This window comes from Orbicella franksi, chromosome 6 (assembly GCF_964199315.1).
Source record: "Orbicella franksi chromosome 6, jaOrbFran1.1, whole genome shotgun sequence".
In the NCBI taxonomy this organism is placed as follows: Eukaryota; Metazoa; Cnidaria; class Anthozoa; order Scleractinia; family Merulinidae; genus Orbicella; species Orbicella franksi.
In genome coordinates, this window is record NC_138150.1 from 2,479,358 (window position 1) to 2,496,879 (window position 17,522).

Genomic DNA, 17,522 nt, shown 5'->3' on the forward strand with positions numbered 1-17,522 from the left:
TTAAATGACAGAGAACCAATCATAGACTGACTTGTAGTTGGTTGCCTTAACCAAGACAAAGTTTTTTTTTTGGCACATAACCTGTAACACTGGTACTTTGCTTTCCACAACCTGATTCATACAGGTATTTTAATTTGTTTCTTAAAACTTTTCAGTGTTGACTATTTTTTTCTAAATCAGATACTTTAGCCTAACACAACATAATTCTTTGCTAACTCATCAATATCATTGAAGCCTTAATGAAGGTAGGCAAATAACATAATAAAATTATCATTATCGCTTAATATGTTCTTTGAAGATGGAACAGCATACAGTATCAGATTTTGAGCTCTGTTACAACATGCTTATTGTTGAAAACCCTATGCCACTAGATTTTGAAAGTAAAACATATATTTTTGCAGACATGTACGTTTTATACCTCCGGGTAACGAATTTTAAAAGTGCTCACTACATAATAGGAAAATTAAAGTAAGTTCTCTAACTTACAGAAACAGCTAGTGTTCCACCTCTTTGAGTCGGGCAACTTGAACAAGTTCATTACTAATAAGAAGTTGTAACAGTGAAAATAACTTCCTGCTGTTTTTTAGGTTAGGAAAAATCTAGACTCTATCTGTCTCTCTGAGTCCCAAATTTACATTCAACAATACTTATATGACATTTTTCACCTGTTTTTTAAGAAAGTACAGTACGCTCTTTACAGCTTGAGGTCACGTCACTGTTCACTTATTTTCTATCAATGTTGTTGTAAATTTTTTATTTACTTCATAGACCACAACTTTGAGAAAATAGAAAGACCAAGATGAGATAACCAAGATGGTCATGAGAATTTGTAAAACATTGCCCAAACATTCAACCCACCATAAAATTTCACTCTTGAAGCCCGGGGCCTCAAACATTGCCATGTTCTTAAATTCATCATGCTTGTTTTCTGGTATTTGTTAAGTCATAGTCCATAATATAACATTATATTAATGAAAGCAAGGTCGAGAAGGCCTCAACAGCAAATAGCTATTAGGTAAGAGATAAAGAAATGTTAATGAAAGATTAGTGCAAGAACAGTTACTCGAGATAACAAACAGTGCATGGAATGACGGGACTCATAAGAGTGAATGGATAAGGAAAACAGCTGTGTAGTTCTACTATTATACAAGGTTTCTCTTTTTGGGGGGAGGGGCCCAACCAGTAACTTCCAAAAGCTTGGGAACAACTTCATTGCCTGCAACAGTCTTTTTCAAAGGAAACAACCCTAGACCTGGGGTTTCAAGAATTTCTAGTGATTTGTCAGGGTGTTTTCTATTCTCACATAGATGCAAGCCCTATTTTAAAGGGAAAACCATGCTTACGTAAGTATTATACATATTAAACTTGTTTACGATGAAGTCTTAACTATCGTTCCTTAAGAGCTAAGTTTATGTCAAGATTATATACCATCTCCTATAGGTGTAATCTTCGCAACTTCAGTTACTCCGACCACTTCTTCTACAACTTCTTCCTGTATTACCACAGTTGGCTCTATCTGCTCCTGGTTTAATGCCTCTTGTATTATTTCCACTGGGTTGATTTCTTGCACATCTGCCGCTTCTTGACTCGCTTTCTCCTGGCTTATTTCCATCTGTAATGTTACACTTTCTTCCACAACACTTGCAGTAGTTCCATCTGTTGCACTGACGTCATGTGATTGTCCATCACTCTGCTGCGCTGTCCCAGCAGTTCCAGTACCAACAGACACTTTGTACAAGGAGTCAGTCATAGTGCCTACTGACGACATCACTGCAGACTGGTCAGTACAACCAGCTGGTATCTGCTGGTTGTTTTCAGTGTTTGTGCCGACTGTTGTTTTCCTAATCTCCTCTGTTTCCACACCAACCGAAACCCTAGGTGGGAAGAACTGACCAGGCACTGCTTGTAGACCAGGAGGAAATGTGTTCATAGGCCTTGCTAAACCTGCAGCAGTTGCAAACGGCATGCTCATGCTAGGAATTGGACTGCCACCCATGGTATTGAGGAAGGTACTCATGTGCGGAATCTTAGCACTGGAGTTTGAAGCAGGAGCTGTTGGCAGCATTTCTGGATGGCTGACTACATTAGGTCTGACAGTGGCCTCGCCCCCAGCAACAACTGTTATTTGATTTGAATCTTGTGGAGCCGGTGCTCTCTGCACTGTAGCAACCTGAGTTACTTCTACTGTTGCTCTCTTGGCAGGTGGCTCTCCCTCCTTCTCTGCATTACCTCTGACCTGGGAAGCCAATGCTGATAGCATGGAAGACATAGGGGTGCTGGTTGGAGGAAGGTTGCTGAGGTTTGCTAGCATTTCAGCAGCAGAGGTAGTTCTTTTCCGCCCTCTTCTTCCTCTAGGTTTAGGTGAAGCTGCATTTTTACCTTTGGAGTCAGCACCACTTGCATCACTTCCATCCCCAGGGGAAACAACAGCAACTGTTTCGGCCGTCACACTTTCTGCTATTGGAACTGAAGCTACCACTGTACTGACGCCAGGACTTGGTGCTCTAACTGGAGTGGCCACTGCACCCCTCATATCTGGAAAGGCTTGAACTTGACCAGCTGGCCCTGTCATAGGCATGGGTGCAAGGAATGCTACACCCTGGCCTGTTCCCTGAATACCTTGCATTGGCGCAATGGGAAGAAGGGTTGAAATGCTGTGTAAGATCTGGCCGTCCTTGGTCATAGTAGGAGCCATGCTACTAAACGTCTGCATCCCAGGAAGGACCCCAGCTTGGGATGCTGACAAAAATGCACCCTGAGGAGACATGCCAGGCATGAGTCCCTGCATGCCAGAGAAAGGCATTCCACCGACAGGGTTTCCTTGTACCCCAGGTAAAGTTTGGCCAGCAGTTACAGGAATCCCGGGAAGTAAAGCACCTTGAATTCCTGGCATTGTCATGCTGTACAGTGTACCAGATCCTGGAGGCAGTCCTTGAAGAATAGTTCCCTGAGGGCCAAGGACAGGCATTCCGGGAGGCAAAGACCCTTGTGTTACATTTGTTGATGTGACAGGAAGACTTACGAGCTGAGGTGTCGAAGATGACGGCTGCACCAGGGTCTGTGTGTTTTGGATAGCACTTGGTGCCATTCCAGAAGCGGCTGGATTCACTTCCACTGTGACAGCAACTGGACCTTCGATGCGAGAACTATTTGGCATAAGAGCGGCGGCCGCTGCGGCTGCTTCAACACTGTTTAGCGATGCGACCTGATTCACGGCAGCTACAAGGCTCGCTTCTGGACTTAGACTCGATTCCAAAGGTTTTAAAACTTGTGCTTGCTTGTTTTTAATGCCTTGTATAACCGCTTCGCTTACTCCTTTCGCCTGAGGGGTTGTTGACCGCTTTCTGATACCTAATCGCTCACGCCGTCTTCGCTGTCGTTCACGATTTCCTTTACGAATTATCTCCAGTTGCTCGTTTGTCATGGTTTCCTTTCGTTTTCGTCTCCATTCGCGATATCTCGCCCTCAGTGCTTCAATTTGATCGCTACTCATCCGTTCTTTTTGCTTTCTTTTCAACTCCCGTTGTTTTTCTCTTCTCGCCGTGACCTCATCGTTAGAACCGTGCATTTTCTTCTTTTCACGCTCTCTAAATACTCGCTTTGTCGCGACGTCTTCGGGTGATTTGTCAGTTTGTCTCTTCGAGTCTCGAGTTCGGCGCTTCTTTCCCTCTGCCTTGTTTTCTGTAGTTTCTGTTGGCTCTACGGTACCGTTTTCTTGGGGTTTTTCATCGACCACTTCTACTTCACTGGCAACAACCAGAACACTACTCTCATCTGAAGCGCCATCAAATTTTGAGCCATTGTCGTGACATGGTGGCGAAATGGCGTTGTTTGCTGAAGAGACGGTGTCCGATGAAATTTGCTCGGCTGCCCCTTCTTTTCTCGATTTTTGTCGCGTTCGCGTTGATCTTTTCGGTCTTGTTACCTTGGAAGTTTCTCTATCGAATTCTTCTGGTATTTCTGTCTCGACTTTTAGTGGTAGCGTCACTTCTACAATCGCACATCCCTCAGACAGCAACTCAAGATCATGGCTTGGGTCCACGTCGTTACTGGTTGTCGATGGCGCTTCACTCTGGCGTGACATCCTTAGTTTTTCGCGCCTTCGTCGCTGTCTTTCTCTGTTCAATCTTCGAATTCTTTCAGTTCGACTCTCCCCCGATGTTTCTGCGATGGATTCCAGTGTGTCTGTCTCCTCGTTACTCACTGTTGCATCCGTACTGTCATTAGCTTCGCTATTCATTTTTGCACAAGATATCGCATATCAAACCATCCAAAGTATAAACACGCCAGAAAGCAGGACTACGTCACGCGATAAACTAAAGGTCTTTCGACCAAACTTACGCGTTTCTTATTCGTACAAATCAAAAGACAAATCTTTGAAGAACTGCTGTTTGCTTATTGGGTGCGAATTCGAAGTACAAAGGACTTGAAAATAGACGATTTTGGCGTCTAGGTGGCCATATTGGGAATCAGTCAATCAAACTTTTGAAACCTCGGGAAGAGACGAGCCTCGGTTTCATACCGGGTGTGACGGGCTTGTTGACTGGCAGTGGTTCTGTCACATGTCTAAGAAATGTAATGTAACAGGAAAACTGGTTATGAAAAATATTTTTTTGAAACCTGCTGTCGTCTCAGTGTTTTTTTAAGTTTATGTTTTCTCTCGTCATAGGAATCATAACTTTTTCATCGATCGCTCGAATTTCTTGTAAGCGAATCAAACGTGCCGAAGTTATGTGACGTTGGAGCGTGATATTTTCCACTTGGATGACTGCTTTGACATCCCGAAGTAACGGACTATTTGTTATCAGCTCGCCCGGACCGGATGTTCACATACTTCGATCATGATAATGCGATTTTGCGTGATCTTTTGCGATATCTCTTTCCAGAAGCTCAATGCAGAGAGCAGACCAGAGCAATGTCTGTGAACGTTTGTAACTGCATGAAATTTCCAAACCTTGATTCCCTCGGGCTACGGCGGCTCAATAAAAAGTTCACGCATATTAAAGTGCGGTTGATTGTCTTTGTTTTCTATCTGAGTTTCGTTATGAATGGAAACGTTTTATCGATGGCGGTTATATCAGGTATCACAAGCCGCTTGCCGTGAGCGTCCTCAGAAAGTGAGAACCAATAGCCAACTGGCCGGGTCATGACATGAGGTTCAATATCAAAGATAGAAATCACAAACTTAAATGTGTTGGCAATCATTGGAAGAAAAAATCTTGCCGGCATTTTATATCGGCTTGGATTTATGCAGCGAAATCTCCCCAAAACCTTGGGATAAAGCACCTTTATAGGTCCTCTCACTGGATAACTTAGGAAGCTCCCTCCCCCCTTACCCCAACCCCTTCTTCACAGTTCCCTTCCCACCATATTTCTACGCTCTCTTAAAATCATCCAGTTTTTCCAGTTGACACTTTTACTTTAGGTATTCCTCCTTGCTGGCGTAAAACCAAAAATTTATTTAGAACCGGGAATTTTCAAAGTGCTTGAATAGCCAAAATGCCCGCGTTTCCTTGCCAGCGTTACAAACAAACTTTTGCGCATGCGGATCCATGCGGATGCAAATCACACTTCTCCACACCTTCAAAATACAAACTATTCGTTGAATAAACTGAAAATGTGAGTGTATACGTGAGCTCGAGATAGTGAAATTCGTGTTTTAAGGACTGCTATGTCTATGAGAGGAACTCCTCGAGGTTCCGACGAGAACCTTCAGTACAGCGCTGCTAGTGATAGTTTCTGGGACGTGGGAAATTTCAAGCGAACAGTCAAGCGCATAGACGATGGTGCAAAATTATGCGACGAATTCATGAAACTTGTGACGGAAAGAGCCGAAATTGAAGCAAAATACGCGTTCAAATTGAAGGCTTGGTCCAAGAAATGGGAAGAGTGTATAAGAAACGGTCCAGAATATGGTACGATGGAAGCTGCCATGCGAGGCACTGTGACCGAAGCGGAGTCAAGAGCAGAGATTCACATACTGTGTCGTGATAAACTCATGGATGAAGTGCACGAGGCCATAAAAAAGTGGAAGAATGAAAATTACCACAAGGGAATCTTTCAGTGGAAGGAAACGAAAGAGGCTGAAGAAGGATTTGCAAAGGCTCAAAAGCCTTGGGCAAAGCGACTGGCCAAGGTCGAACGGTCGAAAAAGGCATTTCATAATGCCTCGCGAAACACAGAACAGGCTCAGAGGTTGGAGAGCGAAGCGAGTAATAACGACACAGATCCGAAAATAGCTGAAAAACTGAAAAAGCTGCAAGACGCTACGGAAAAAGCGAAACGAGAAATGGAGAAATGCAGGGAAAAGTACGAATTACGTCTAGACGAAATAACTGGTTACAATCCTCAATATGAACGGGATATGATCCAAGAGTTCGAGAAGTGCCAGGAAAACGAAGACAAACGACTTGTGTTTTTTAGAGAAACGCTTGTTCAATATCATAGATGCCTGGATATATCGCAAAGCCCTGAGTAAGTATTTGAACAAAAGCAATTTCCTATTGTCAAATTTTCGTTTATTTTAGGAATGTGTCGGATCATTTGTTATGTTTGGATGATCCTGCACGCTTTGTATTAATGATGTACTTTTAATTCAATTTTCATACATGTTTTACAAGTGTCGTTAATCTGTTTTACGACCTGATTATTGTACAAACAATTAGCAAATGTTCCCCTGTAAAGCAGAGGCTCAAAAAAGGTTTCAAACATCAAGTTTGATTTTTTTTTTTCGCGTTTCTGCATGAATGAATCTATTGAAGTACAGTTTATTCAGCGCTGATAAGTAAAATGCTAAAAATGACTATCTATAAGGTTAATTCTTTAGTTAATAATCCCCTCCTCTATTTAACCTTTAGGAAGAAATTACAGTGTAGCTACAACAGTAACTGGGCCCGCTTAAACAAAACTGACCAATCAGATTACTGTACACACAGTGCTTTCATTGAAATCTGGCCCCTGCCCAGAGTTGCAGCAGGTATTCGATTCAATAATAGGCTGATTTAGCAAGAGAACAGGAACATCACTTGACGACGGCGCGCGCAGTACAAATACCCAAATATGGTCAGATGACGACTGCAGGGTGCGCGAAATAACCTGGATTCTGTTCTAATTTGACCATATTTGGGTATTTGTACTGCGCGTGCCATCATCAAGTGACGTTGCCGTTCTCTTGCTAAATCAGCCTAATGTTCACAGTTTTTCAAAATTGGCCTTCTAGATAGCAAGCTGTTATAGCCCTCTCCTTTCTCTCTGATGAATGCTGCATTAGGGAAAGACCAAACTATACCTGGAGAACTCCAAAGATGTTCTGAAGATTACTGAAGTGCCTTTTCAGTTGTAGAACATTCTGTCTCAATTATTATATAATTTTAAGGGAGGTAGCTCCTAAAATTGGAAATGTATGTGAGGATGTTATAAGGCCCAGGTGGAAACAAGAAGATCTGTTAGATCTTATAACCGCGCTTTTAAATTTAACTGTTTTCTTAGCACTACAGTCGCAACGCAGTGCACATTCAAAAGCAATCCTTGATGATTCATTAATTACTGTAGACACCACATCACTTGATCAACACAAACTGTATTATTGCACCATCAGTCGTAGCTGTTGTGAAATCTCCGATGACGTAATAGTCTTAATCAGAAACTTTCTTCGGGATATGTATGGCCATGAAGATACGAACACTATTAACAACAGCTTTCTTTCTTAAAAGTCACGATTAAATTTAATTGTTTTTTCCCTTGAGTAAAGGGCTAGCAAAGAAGTCACACGAGTCACATAATTCACGAATTGCTTTGTCCGCGGCTATCTTTAGTACGGTGGTTATTTCCCTACCAATGACATAACCCTTGCGTGTTCTGACAAGTTCTTTACTTGACTTGCAAATATTTAATTTTCCTCCCAATTTATGACCTCTCTGTGATGAAACAGCCAAAGAATTTCCTTCATTTGCCTAAAACCACAAGAAATACTCACAAAATTGCAAATAAATTAATGACCGTCACCTCTGGCAAAATAAACTTGCAAAGTAAACACAATCTTATTTGTCACCTATCGAAAGTGAAAGCTGCAACATCAACGCATTCCATGGGTGATGTAATACCTTTTTTAGCATATTTATTATTCCGTTTGAATCCAACGCTTCGATAAAACCAAAAGAAGATATATTTTACCTACAACAAAGAAAACAATATCCGTAAAATTGTCCGTGTATTAATGTTTTAACAGCTTTTAGCAAATAAACATCACACGTTGGGTGACTCAAAATTTGGCCGAGAGGGAGCTTGGGTCTGGTCACCGACAAAAAAATAAAAAATAAAAATAATAAACCACAGGTAGATTATGAACTGCGCTCAGCCCATGGCCGCGCGGTTAACAAAAGAACACAACACCATTCTGGAAACATGATATACCTTGTGATTTGTAACAAAATTCCTGCCAAAGCTCTGCCAGATGCCAGTTCTTACTGAAAGTACTGTACATATATATGGGCTTAAACATAATAGAAGTTAAGAACTGGGTTAGTTGATCCTTATTTTTGAGCAACTTAGAATCCAGTTCTTTACTTCTGTTATTATCCACTGCTGTAGTCTAACTGTTGAGCACCCAAATATCCATTGAGGATTTCAACCTACTATTTGGGCTAAATGAGTTATATGAATTATTAGTAGTGATCATTCAGTCCCACCCACACAAACTCATACAAAAACATTATGTGAATTGATGCATATAGGCCCAGACAGGTTGACATTAGCTGGCCTGGAAACGCCACCCAGCCCCGTACACATTGAAAATTCATTTAGTGTCTGCAGTTCAGAGCCTTCACCAAAAAATTTTCACAAAAAAATGCTACTTCCATCCAGATCAAGCTCAGCAAAGATTTTATGACAAATTACTTATTGACTGAGTAAGGTCGCTCTGGACAAGAATTGTCTTGGCTCAAGGACTTTGCTGCCCCTGGTAGGCACATCAGACCTTGTGGTAAATATTTTCACATCTTTCCTTCTCACTTGGTTAATAAGTCATGGTATAATACCCTTGTCTTAAATTGCAGATTTTCAGGTATTTTTGTCAGCATGGGCCTAACATTCCAGAAAGCAGACGCACAATCTGATCTGGACTGGTGGTCACGTCACCATGGCACAGGCATGCCTCAGAATTGGCCTATGTTTGAGGTACATGAATGTCTTCTATTTTGACTAATCACCTTTCCTTTGTTTCCAGGTTTAAATTCAACATTTTAATTCTGGACTTTTATCTTCAACCGCTTTAGAATAATGTACCAGCTGCAATCAACCGGACATGTCACATGACCTTGTCAATAATTATTATAAAATTAGGTCATGGAATAAAAGAAATGCCAGAAATGGAAGAGCATACATGTAGAGGAAAAATAAACTTGATAGCAAGGCTTGTGATATACGATTCAGAAATGTATTTACATATTATTTTCCAGTTTGACAGCAGTGGTCTCAAACTGGGCAATCTTACTTATTTTATCATGTTGTTGCCATTTTTAGCAATGATCAATTCAACAGCATTGTTAAGGGTTTTACACTGCTGTTCCAAAAGCACTGTTGATATGGGAATTAAGACTAAAGTGGCAGTTACAGCTGAATATCACCTTATTGATAGATTATATTGATTTTCATTATACTACTGTCAGCAAGGCATCCTTTGATTCAAATCAAGCCTGCAAGACACTGCAGTTGGAATTAAGATATTTGAAATTTAATTGACTACAAACCCATTTGGAAATGCTAGGTTTCTTCTGATCTTAATGCTGATAGTTTGAGAGAGTTGTGACATTGTATGTCACTAAGTTGAATTACACTATATTTGCATGACATTAGAAGTTAAAATTAGTCTAGTTTAAAATCAGGCAGTTGTCAGTTTATGACTGTAGTAGCATGGACGTTATATGTAGAGGTTAATTAGTATTTAGTATCATAATACAGTCCTAGTGGGAAGATTGAACAAGCAAATAAGCCAGCTGTCAGCAAGCTCAATGCAAGAGGCTTTGGTGACAAGTTATTGGAACAGCCTTGATAGGCCACTTATCAGTGCTTCCTCATAGTAGGAGCCATTGAAATGTTGAGCCAGATGATGAGATTTTGACCAAACGTTTCCCAAGACCCCTCACTTTAAAATTAAAAGAGTTCTTTACAGATTTTAAAATTAGCTTGTTACTTTTCTTATTCCTTTACCCATAACGATTACCATTGTTATTGCTTTATCCATGTGTAGGCAAGGAAACATGCAAATCAAAAGTTACGTAAGAGAAAAGCACTGTTCGGAAAAAGTCCAGCAGAACAAACAAAACTTGACACATTGTTTCTGGCTGGAGTGCCAAGCTCTGCAGAACCATTTAATAAATTAGAAATGGTGCATTTTGATGTGGAACATGACTCTGTCAGGAAGAGTGAAACTGCTGATGCTGATAGTCTTATTAGTTTTAACCCAGATGACTGCCTTGATGAAAGAGTTTTATACTATAGCATTGATTCAAGAGTTAGTTGCAATGCGGGGATTAACAATGTTGTGAATACTGGAGAGCAACCACAAGATGGAAACTTTTCACCCACCATGGAACCTGTAGAAAGTATACGTAGTAACAGTAGCACAGAGGTAGTTTACTATGAAATACTGGATGTGTCAGTCAGAAACCAGATAGCTAGTGATTTTAGCTCACAGGAAAACCAACTGTCAGACCAGAGTTCACAGAGTAATGGAGTGTTAGAATTTGGTAAAGTGGAGAATAGCAGGCACACAGAGTTAGGCCAGGTGAGAGACTGGTAGAGTAAGTTTACTACAGTAAATTAGGGAGAAGGAAGTGCATGCTTTTAGATTAGGTTAAATTTTATTCATTACTGATAGTGAAGGCGTGTCATAAATGATTTTAGAGGGAAGGCAACTGGTTTTCACAGGCAGGGAAACCTTTTTGAACTGAACTTCTTTTCAAGAAAAACCTTTCTCTAGATGGTCAAACAAGGGGCCTGTTTCTCGAAGGTCCCGAAAAGTTTTCGCACCTGAAAAGCCTTGGCAAAATCTCAAACCTCATGTCTTCAGAGCTGTTTTATGCACATATTCTTAATATGAACAGAGGTTCTCTTCATACAAGAAGTTTCAGGTATATACACCTCTCTGTCTTTAAATATGGATTAACAAAAATGGCTTTGCGCACCCAAAAAGTTTCTGGGGCTTTCGAGAAAGGAGCCCCAGGTAGGCAAAATCATCCTTACAGGCAGTCCATTTTCATGGTGCCTGGCTCTCACTGAAACCACTGACAGTGTTATTGTCACTGGATAAGTTGACTTCTACCACTTTGCAACAGAATTTCTCGTGGTCCTGCAGGGAACCTCCCTTACTTGTCTTATCCGTTAAATGCTCCTTGCATAGATTTAAAACTCAGTCAGGTGGACCTCGCATTTATTTGACTTTTGCAGGACCTATTTAAGCACCGAATTTTGTTAAGCGAGGGTTTTCATTTATTGAGTTATTTTTTTGTAAAAAAAATACCTCTTAGTCGGCGCGTCGGGTATGTTATGGACGGGTCAATGGGTGAGTGAGTGAGTGAGTAAGTGAGTGAGTGAGAGATGTATGTATGTCACACCAATCAGATTGGATCTACTATAAACAGCCAATCAAATTTCTTGTTGTAAAGGTAAATGGTATGTGAGAAGATTTGATCCCAATAGAGTTCAGAACGGCCATATTTATTCTTCTATAAAAGAGGAGGAAGTATTCATATATTGGGTTTACTTCGACATTTTCTGTGGGTTAGGCTGAGGATTTTAGTTAAATGAACGAGATGAGCCTTGAGGTTTGAAACAGTTCGTGAGTTAGTAGTATGCAAATGCAACGAGATATTTTTATTTTTAGTTACAAAGGTAACTTGATACTTTTGTTTTTCACAAGGAGTAAATTCAATTAGAGGTCACGAATCGTCGCGTCTAGTTCTTAGGACTTGCTTTAGAGGGGACGAGACTTTAGATTTGAAACAGTTCTAACGTTTACAATAGTAAGTGCGGGTAACAATTGTTTTGTTCTTGTTGCATGCAAATATAACGAGACATTTTTGGTTTTTAGTTGCAAAGTGTAATGTGACACTCTTGTTTTTCACAAGGGAGTAAATTCAATTAGAGCGGACGAATCGTCATCACTCTTTCCCACGAGATGTTTGCTATCTTTAGTAACAAATGGTAACTTAACACTTTTGTTTTTTATATGGGAGTAAATTCAATTAGAGCTGACAAGTTATCGGCTACTGTTTCCAGGATATTAAACAAAAAAGAAGGTTTTGTTTCTGGACGGTTTTTACGTCTCTGCAGTAGCGGTTTAATAGTTTTATTTGATGACATTCATTTCAGCCCGATATTTTTTAAGGGAAAAAGTATGACAACTGTTCAAATGTTCTTTGAAGACTGCGTGGCACCAAGTTAAAGTGCATTTAATTAAATCAGACTTTCAACGTGTCAGAGATTTTTTTTTCTCTTTCTTTCTTTTTTCGGTGAAATTGTGTTGTGTTGTGTTGTGTAAAAAGGTAAACTTACGACTTGTGTAAAATGCGAAAAAGTCTCTAAATTAACTTGAGTATTTTTGAGCAAAAATTTCTCTTGGGGGTTGGAAGGGTTATGTGATCGGTGAGCGAGGGAGTTATGCATGTGCGGGTGTCACAGCAATCACAGTGCGGGTTGTATCAAAGAGCGAATCAAATTGCCCGTTAGAAAATAAGATGATAACTACATTGATCTGGAGACATGTCAGATTACTGTAGTTTGTTCAGTCAAACATTTTATGGCTTACTATTTAGTTATCTTACCATGACCGATGTAACATCGCAACCAAAAAAACTTGTCAAATTAACCAAATCATTACTGTACCATGAATGCTTCTATCTACAAAACTTCACAGAAAAAAATAACTCTTGCACGTCTTGTGTGCCTATGTTTATTGTTGGCAGCCATACACCCTGGTGTTATTGCCTTCAGCTTATTATGCATTAAATACATATTTGAGACGACCATTTTCAGCTTCTTCTTGGAGACCAAACATTTAATCAAGAAAATAATGATAAATGCATTGCACATTCAAAACTGGTCATTTTTCAAACCTGCCTGTCCTGGTAGTTTAAACTTAGCTGTTCTTTTCAACCATCATTCTGAAGTTTGCCCCTGGGTATTTCCTGTACAGGACTTTATAACCCTGCCATGTTGAAGTAATACTATGTTTGTGTTTGTATGCCTGCCTGCTTGTTTGTGTGTTTGTTTGTTTGCTAGAGTTGGTTTAAAACAATTCTAACCATTATCATTTATGATGCTCCCAATGTCTTACATGATACACATTAATTGCAACAATTTAACCTGTTTTTCAGGAGTACAATGAGATTCCACCTGTCAAACGGACATTGTCCTCACGCAGCCATGAGCAAGCATCAGCACCACCCAGTTATCCAGCTAATCAGAATCATGTTGACGACAACACTGACTACTCTCATCAAAATGAGATGTAAGTTTATTTAAACAGAACCTACCAATAATCCAACTTAAGTTTATGATGAAATACACATTATCGTTATTAAAAAGATGCCTAGAAAGGGCTTGCAACTCTTTACAAATAACTTTCTGTAGAATCAAAGTAAACTCCACTGTTAGATCAAGATGAGAGAGATAAGATGTTTGTTTACAAAGCTTCATTGAGCAGCACAACTTTTCATTGTCATTGTCTCTGTTTTCATTTATAGTAATCCATTCAACAATTACACTACAACAACAAGTGAAGACTTTAGTGATCCATCGGCAAAAGATGAGTGGGATATTGAGCCTCCTCCAATTGAGGATGCTGGCATTCCTGTCAGGGCTTTGTACGACTTTCAGGGAGTGGAAGAGGATGAACTCAACTTCAAAGAAGGGGACGTTCTCACGCAGTTATCTTCGCAGGATGACCAAGGGTGGTGTCAGGGAAGATTTCAGGGTAGAGTTGGACATTTTCCAGGGTCGTATGTGGAACCACTATAGAAAGCAGTTCTTTTGCTGGCACTGTGGTCTTGTTCTCCAAGGCTGAAGTTTAACTTAGCTTGTAAGCTTAGTCTTGGCTGATGACCAAGTGATTCCACCCTTCAATGATGTAATCCTGGTAGCGTAGGTCAAAGCCATTAATTTAGTTAAGGTGTATACAGTTTAAGTATCAAGTCTCTGACGGAATCAGAAAAACTTGATTGATTGGACAAATCGTAGTGAATAGTCGATAAATCTATATGACCAATGTACACTGTAGTGGTCATATGAAAAGGAACATATTTGAAATTAATTTGGGTGCAAGAACGAATTTGCTAGCTTGTAAATATTATTAGGTTCTATGTTAGAAATCTAGATTACAAATAAGAGATTCAAAACAATCCTCCATTTTGGGGAACTAAGTTAAGGAACAGTCTTGTTTCCAGGAGCATAAGGGAAAATTCTGCCAATATTTCAAAATTCACTCCATGTGTAGGGTTATGCATCAGCAGAGCCCTGAGACAATGTTGGTTTCTGGTGAAATTGTTGTGTTTCGGTAGAGGGCAAGTGAAATACTTTGGTCACGTATATTATTTACAACTTGAAATTGATAAAGGTAAATTAATAATTATTATGGTAATGAATTATAAAGCTGAAGTTTTGGGTGTCTATGAAGCAAAAGTTTTTGCAAATTTTTTCAAATTCACTATGGTAGTTAACATACCTTTAAAGGAAAAGGTCACTCCAAAAACCGTATAGGTTTTGTCAACGCTGATAAAAACCTCACACTAAGTTTAGCCACTCACCAAAGTTTCAGCCTCTAAAGTGCAGGTTTCCTTATGAAATACGTCTCCAAAGGAGCGCAAATTTCGACATTGTTGCCGCCATTTTGAACAGTACTCTGCAGCCAGGCTGCGTTTTCGTGACGTCATTCTGTCCAACAGATTTTGTCCAAATGGCCTCCGACAAGCCTTTTAACTACCACTCTGGATTATGGCTGCTCTTGATCCGTATTATTTTGAGCCAAACGTGCTCCAACTCCGAAAATGATAGCAGTGAAGATAGTAAAAAAATACGTTTTTCTGACCTTGAGAGGGATGCAAAGCCATTTGCAGGTTTTTCTCCTTCCTGCCAATTTCGAGTAGGATGGAATGACGTCACATAAACACAGCCTGGCTGCCAAGCACAGTTCAAAATGGCGGTCTCCAAAATGGCTTCTTTCGACACGAATTTCTTCAGGATAGTGGCACTTCAGAGGCTGAAACTGCGGTGAGTGGAAAAGCTTAATGTTAACTTGCTTTAGGCGAAGACAAAAAAGTAAGCTTTTTGGAATGACCTCCTTTGACAGCTTCAAGTTGATAATTAACCAAGTGTCCTCTGTTATTTTTGCTCCACTAGATGGATCAATACATAAATATATATACAGTATTATAGAAATATAGTTTTTTATACAACTGTGTTGTTTTGAGCAGCACCATGTTACACTATTCAAGTGAAATGAAATTTAAAAGAGACTATAGCTGCAGCATAGAAGCTTGTAAGAAACTTGTAATACATTTGGTGTGGATTAGAGTTTAATGGGCTATGCTGAAAATGTGATTTTTCTGTAATTTGTTTATTTGTGATTTGGAACCCCACATGAACAAGCTTCTGAAATGTAAATCATGTACTGGTTATTGAGTACCGTAGAATAACAAGTCCTGCACTGATATTCTTTGATTGGTTTCTTTTTAAATTGGAAAATCCAAGTTGTAGTTATGGATGAGGGATGAGAAACCAAGGGAACTCCCATAAAAAAGGACAGGGGTGCTTGCCGTATCTTTTAGGATTAAAAAAGCATTTTTGGTATCCCTTAGGGTGTTCAGCCCCAAAATTTCCACAGCGGGACTTTCGCTGTACCTGAGACGAAAAAGCTATGACGGGAGATATTTGACAATCAGCTGAGTCATAATGTGTCTCATTTACACCGCGAATCCAAAACTCATCGATAAAAGACCTTCCTCTTAGGGGTGGACAAAAATATGTCAGGCCACGCCCACTAAACAGGACCTTGGTACCTCTAAGGGGTTCGTTTTAAAATTCACGAGCACCCATGTTCTTTTTATATGGGAGTCCCTCACTCTCTTTCGTTTAGTCCGTCGTGCGTGACACGAAAGAAAACTGCAATAAAAAAAGTGGCCGGGCGAACTCCTGGAAGCGAGAAGCACGTCTCGCCCCAGGATTTCATGCGGTCAATTTTTTCTCGCGGTTTTCTTTCGCGTCACGCACGACGGACTAAGCGAAAGAGGGACCACTCGTAGTTTACTCACTGGGATGGACTGGGATGAGAGCTAGACTGTGAATCCGCTGACCAAAGTATAATGCTTTCGCAGTCGTAGCGATTTTGAAATCTCTCGTATGTGCACTTCACTCAGTTCAATTACCATTATAAATCTACTAGCCGTGCAAAACTTTATCTAAATCCTATTCACAAACATTTCGAAAACGCCGAGAAGCGGCCGTCATTTTGTTAACAAGGGTACACTGCGATGCTACTCACTATCTATCACAGAATAGATAGAGAGTAGCCTAGCCAATCGGAGAACGACATTCGTGATAGAACGCTAGTAGATTTATACTAATATTAATTATCATTACATCAATTATTATAATTATTCCCGAAGGTGTCCGCTTAATACAGGTCTGACTGCACTTGACTGCCGAAAAATAAGATACTGAAAATCACAAGATTTTTAGACGAGAAACGGAATGGAGAATTGAGGAGAATTCGAACGATGCGCTTCGCTGTTGATAATAAAAAATAATAATACTAATAATAGTAATAACAATGATAATAATTTATTAATTTATATTGCGCTTTTTAACATTCAATGATCAAAATCGCACTACAAGATGCGCAGCCAAGCATCAAACAAAGTGAGTTCTGGGTGCAAGATTAGGGTGTCGTTATGATGAGAGAGAATCTTTCATTCCAAAAACTAATTGGACTTGTTTGTTTGTTTGTCTGTTCTAAACATAATGATTTGACACATTATTACAAGTTCTGCAGCTAAAATTAACATTTCTAGTGGATACTTAAGCAAGCTTTCCAATAGCAGCCTTGTATTAAAAAAAAGTCAAATCAACAACGCTAGGGCAGATGGCCATTTCTATAGCTTTACCTGGATTTAACGATCTTGGACGTTCGGTGACCCCTATTTTTCTTTTGATGGATCATTTTCTCTACCGATTTTCTACGTTTAGCGAAAAAATGAAGAAAATCTATGGATTAGACGTTTGAATTTTTTGCAAAATGCTCCATCGAATTCCGTTATTTTTAGCTCTTCGTTTATCTGTGCGGCGGTTTCAAATTTCTCTTGAAGGGTTAAGTTTTGTGGAAACGTTGGCATCGTTTGGAATTATTTACGAAACAGACCCACTTCTACAAAATATGAGTAAGATAGTTTCCCTCAGTTGACTCACCTTCGATATTTTTAAGTATAAACCCCTATAGACCATGCTGAATTACATGCAACAATTTTTCAAAA

At 39.8% G+C, this 17,522-nt stretch overlaps 2 protein-coding genes across 2 annotated transcripts; one reads left to right on the top strand and one right to left on the bottom strand.

Moving 5' to 3' along the window:
- Positions 1 to 212: 212 nt before the first annotated feature.
- Positions 213 to 4,491, bottom strand: LOC145489833 (uncharacterized). The gene has a single exon (XM_081468888.1). The coding sequence runs from the start codon at positions 4,238 to 4,240 to the stop codon at positions 1,421 to 1,423; it is 2,820 nt and encodes a 939-aa protein (XP_081325014.1). The 5' UTR covers positions 4,241 to 4,491; the 3' UTR covers positions 213 to 1,420.
- Positions 4,492 to 5,067: 576 nt separating this feature from the next.
- Positions 5,068 to 15,054, top strand: LOC145489839 (protein kinase C and casein kinase substrate in neurons protein 2-like). The gene is made up of 4 exons (XM_081468898.1): positions 5,068 to 6,474; positions 9,054 to 9,174; positions 13,374 to 13,507; positions 13,743 to 15,054. Exons 1-4 carry the CDS (start codon positions 5,672 to 5,674, stop codon positions 14,014 to 14,016), a joined length of 1,332 nt encoding a protein of 443 aa, XP_081325024.1. The 5' UTR covers positions 5,068 to 5,671; the 3' UTR covers positions 14,017 to 15,054.
- Positions 15,055 to 17,522: the final 2,468 nt, after the last annotated feature.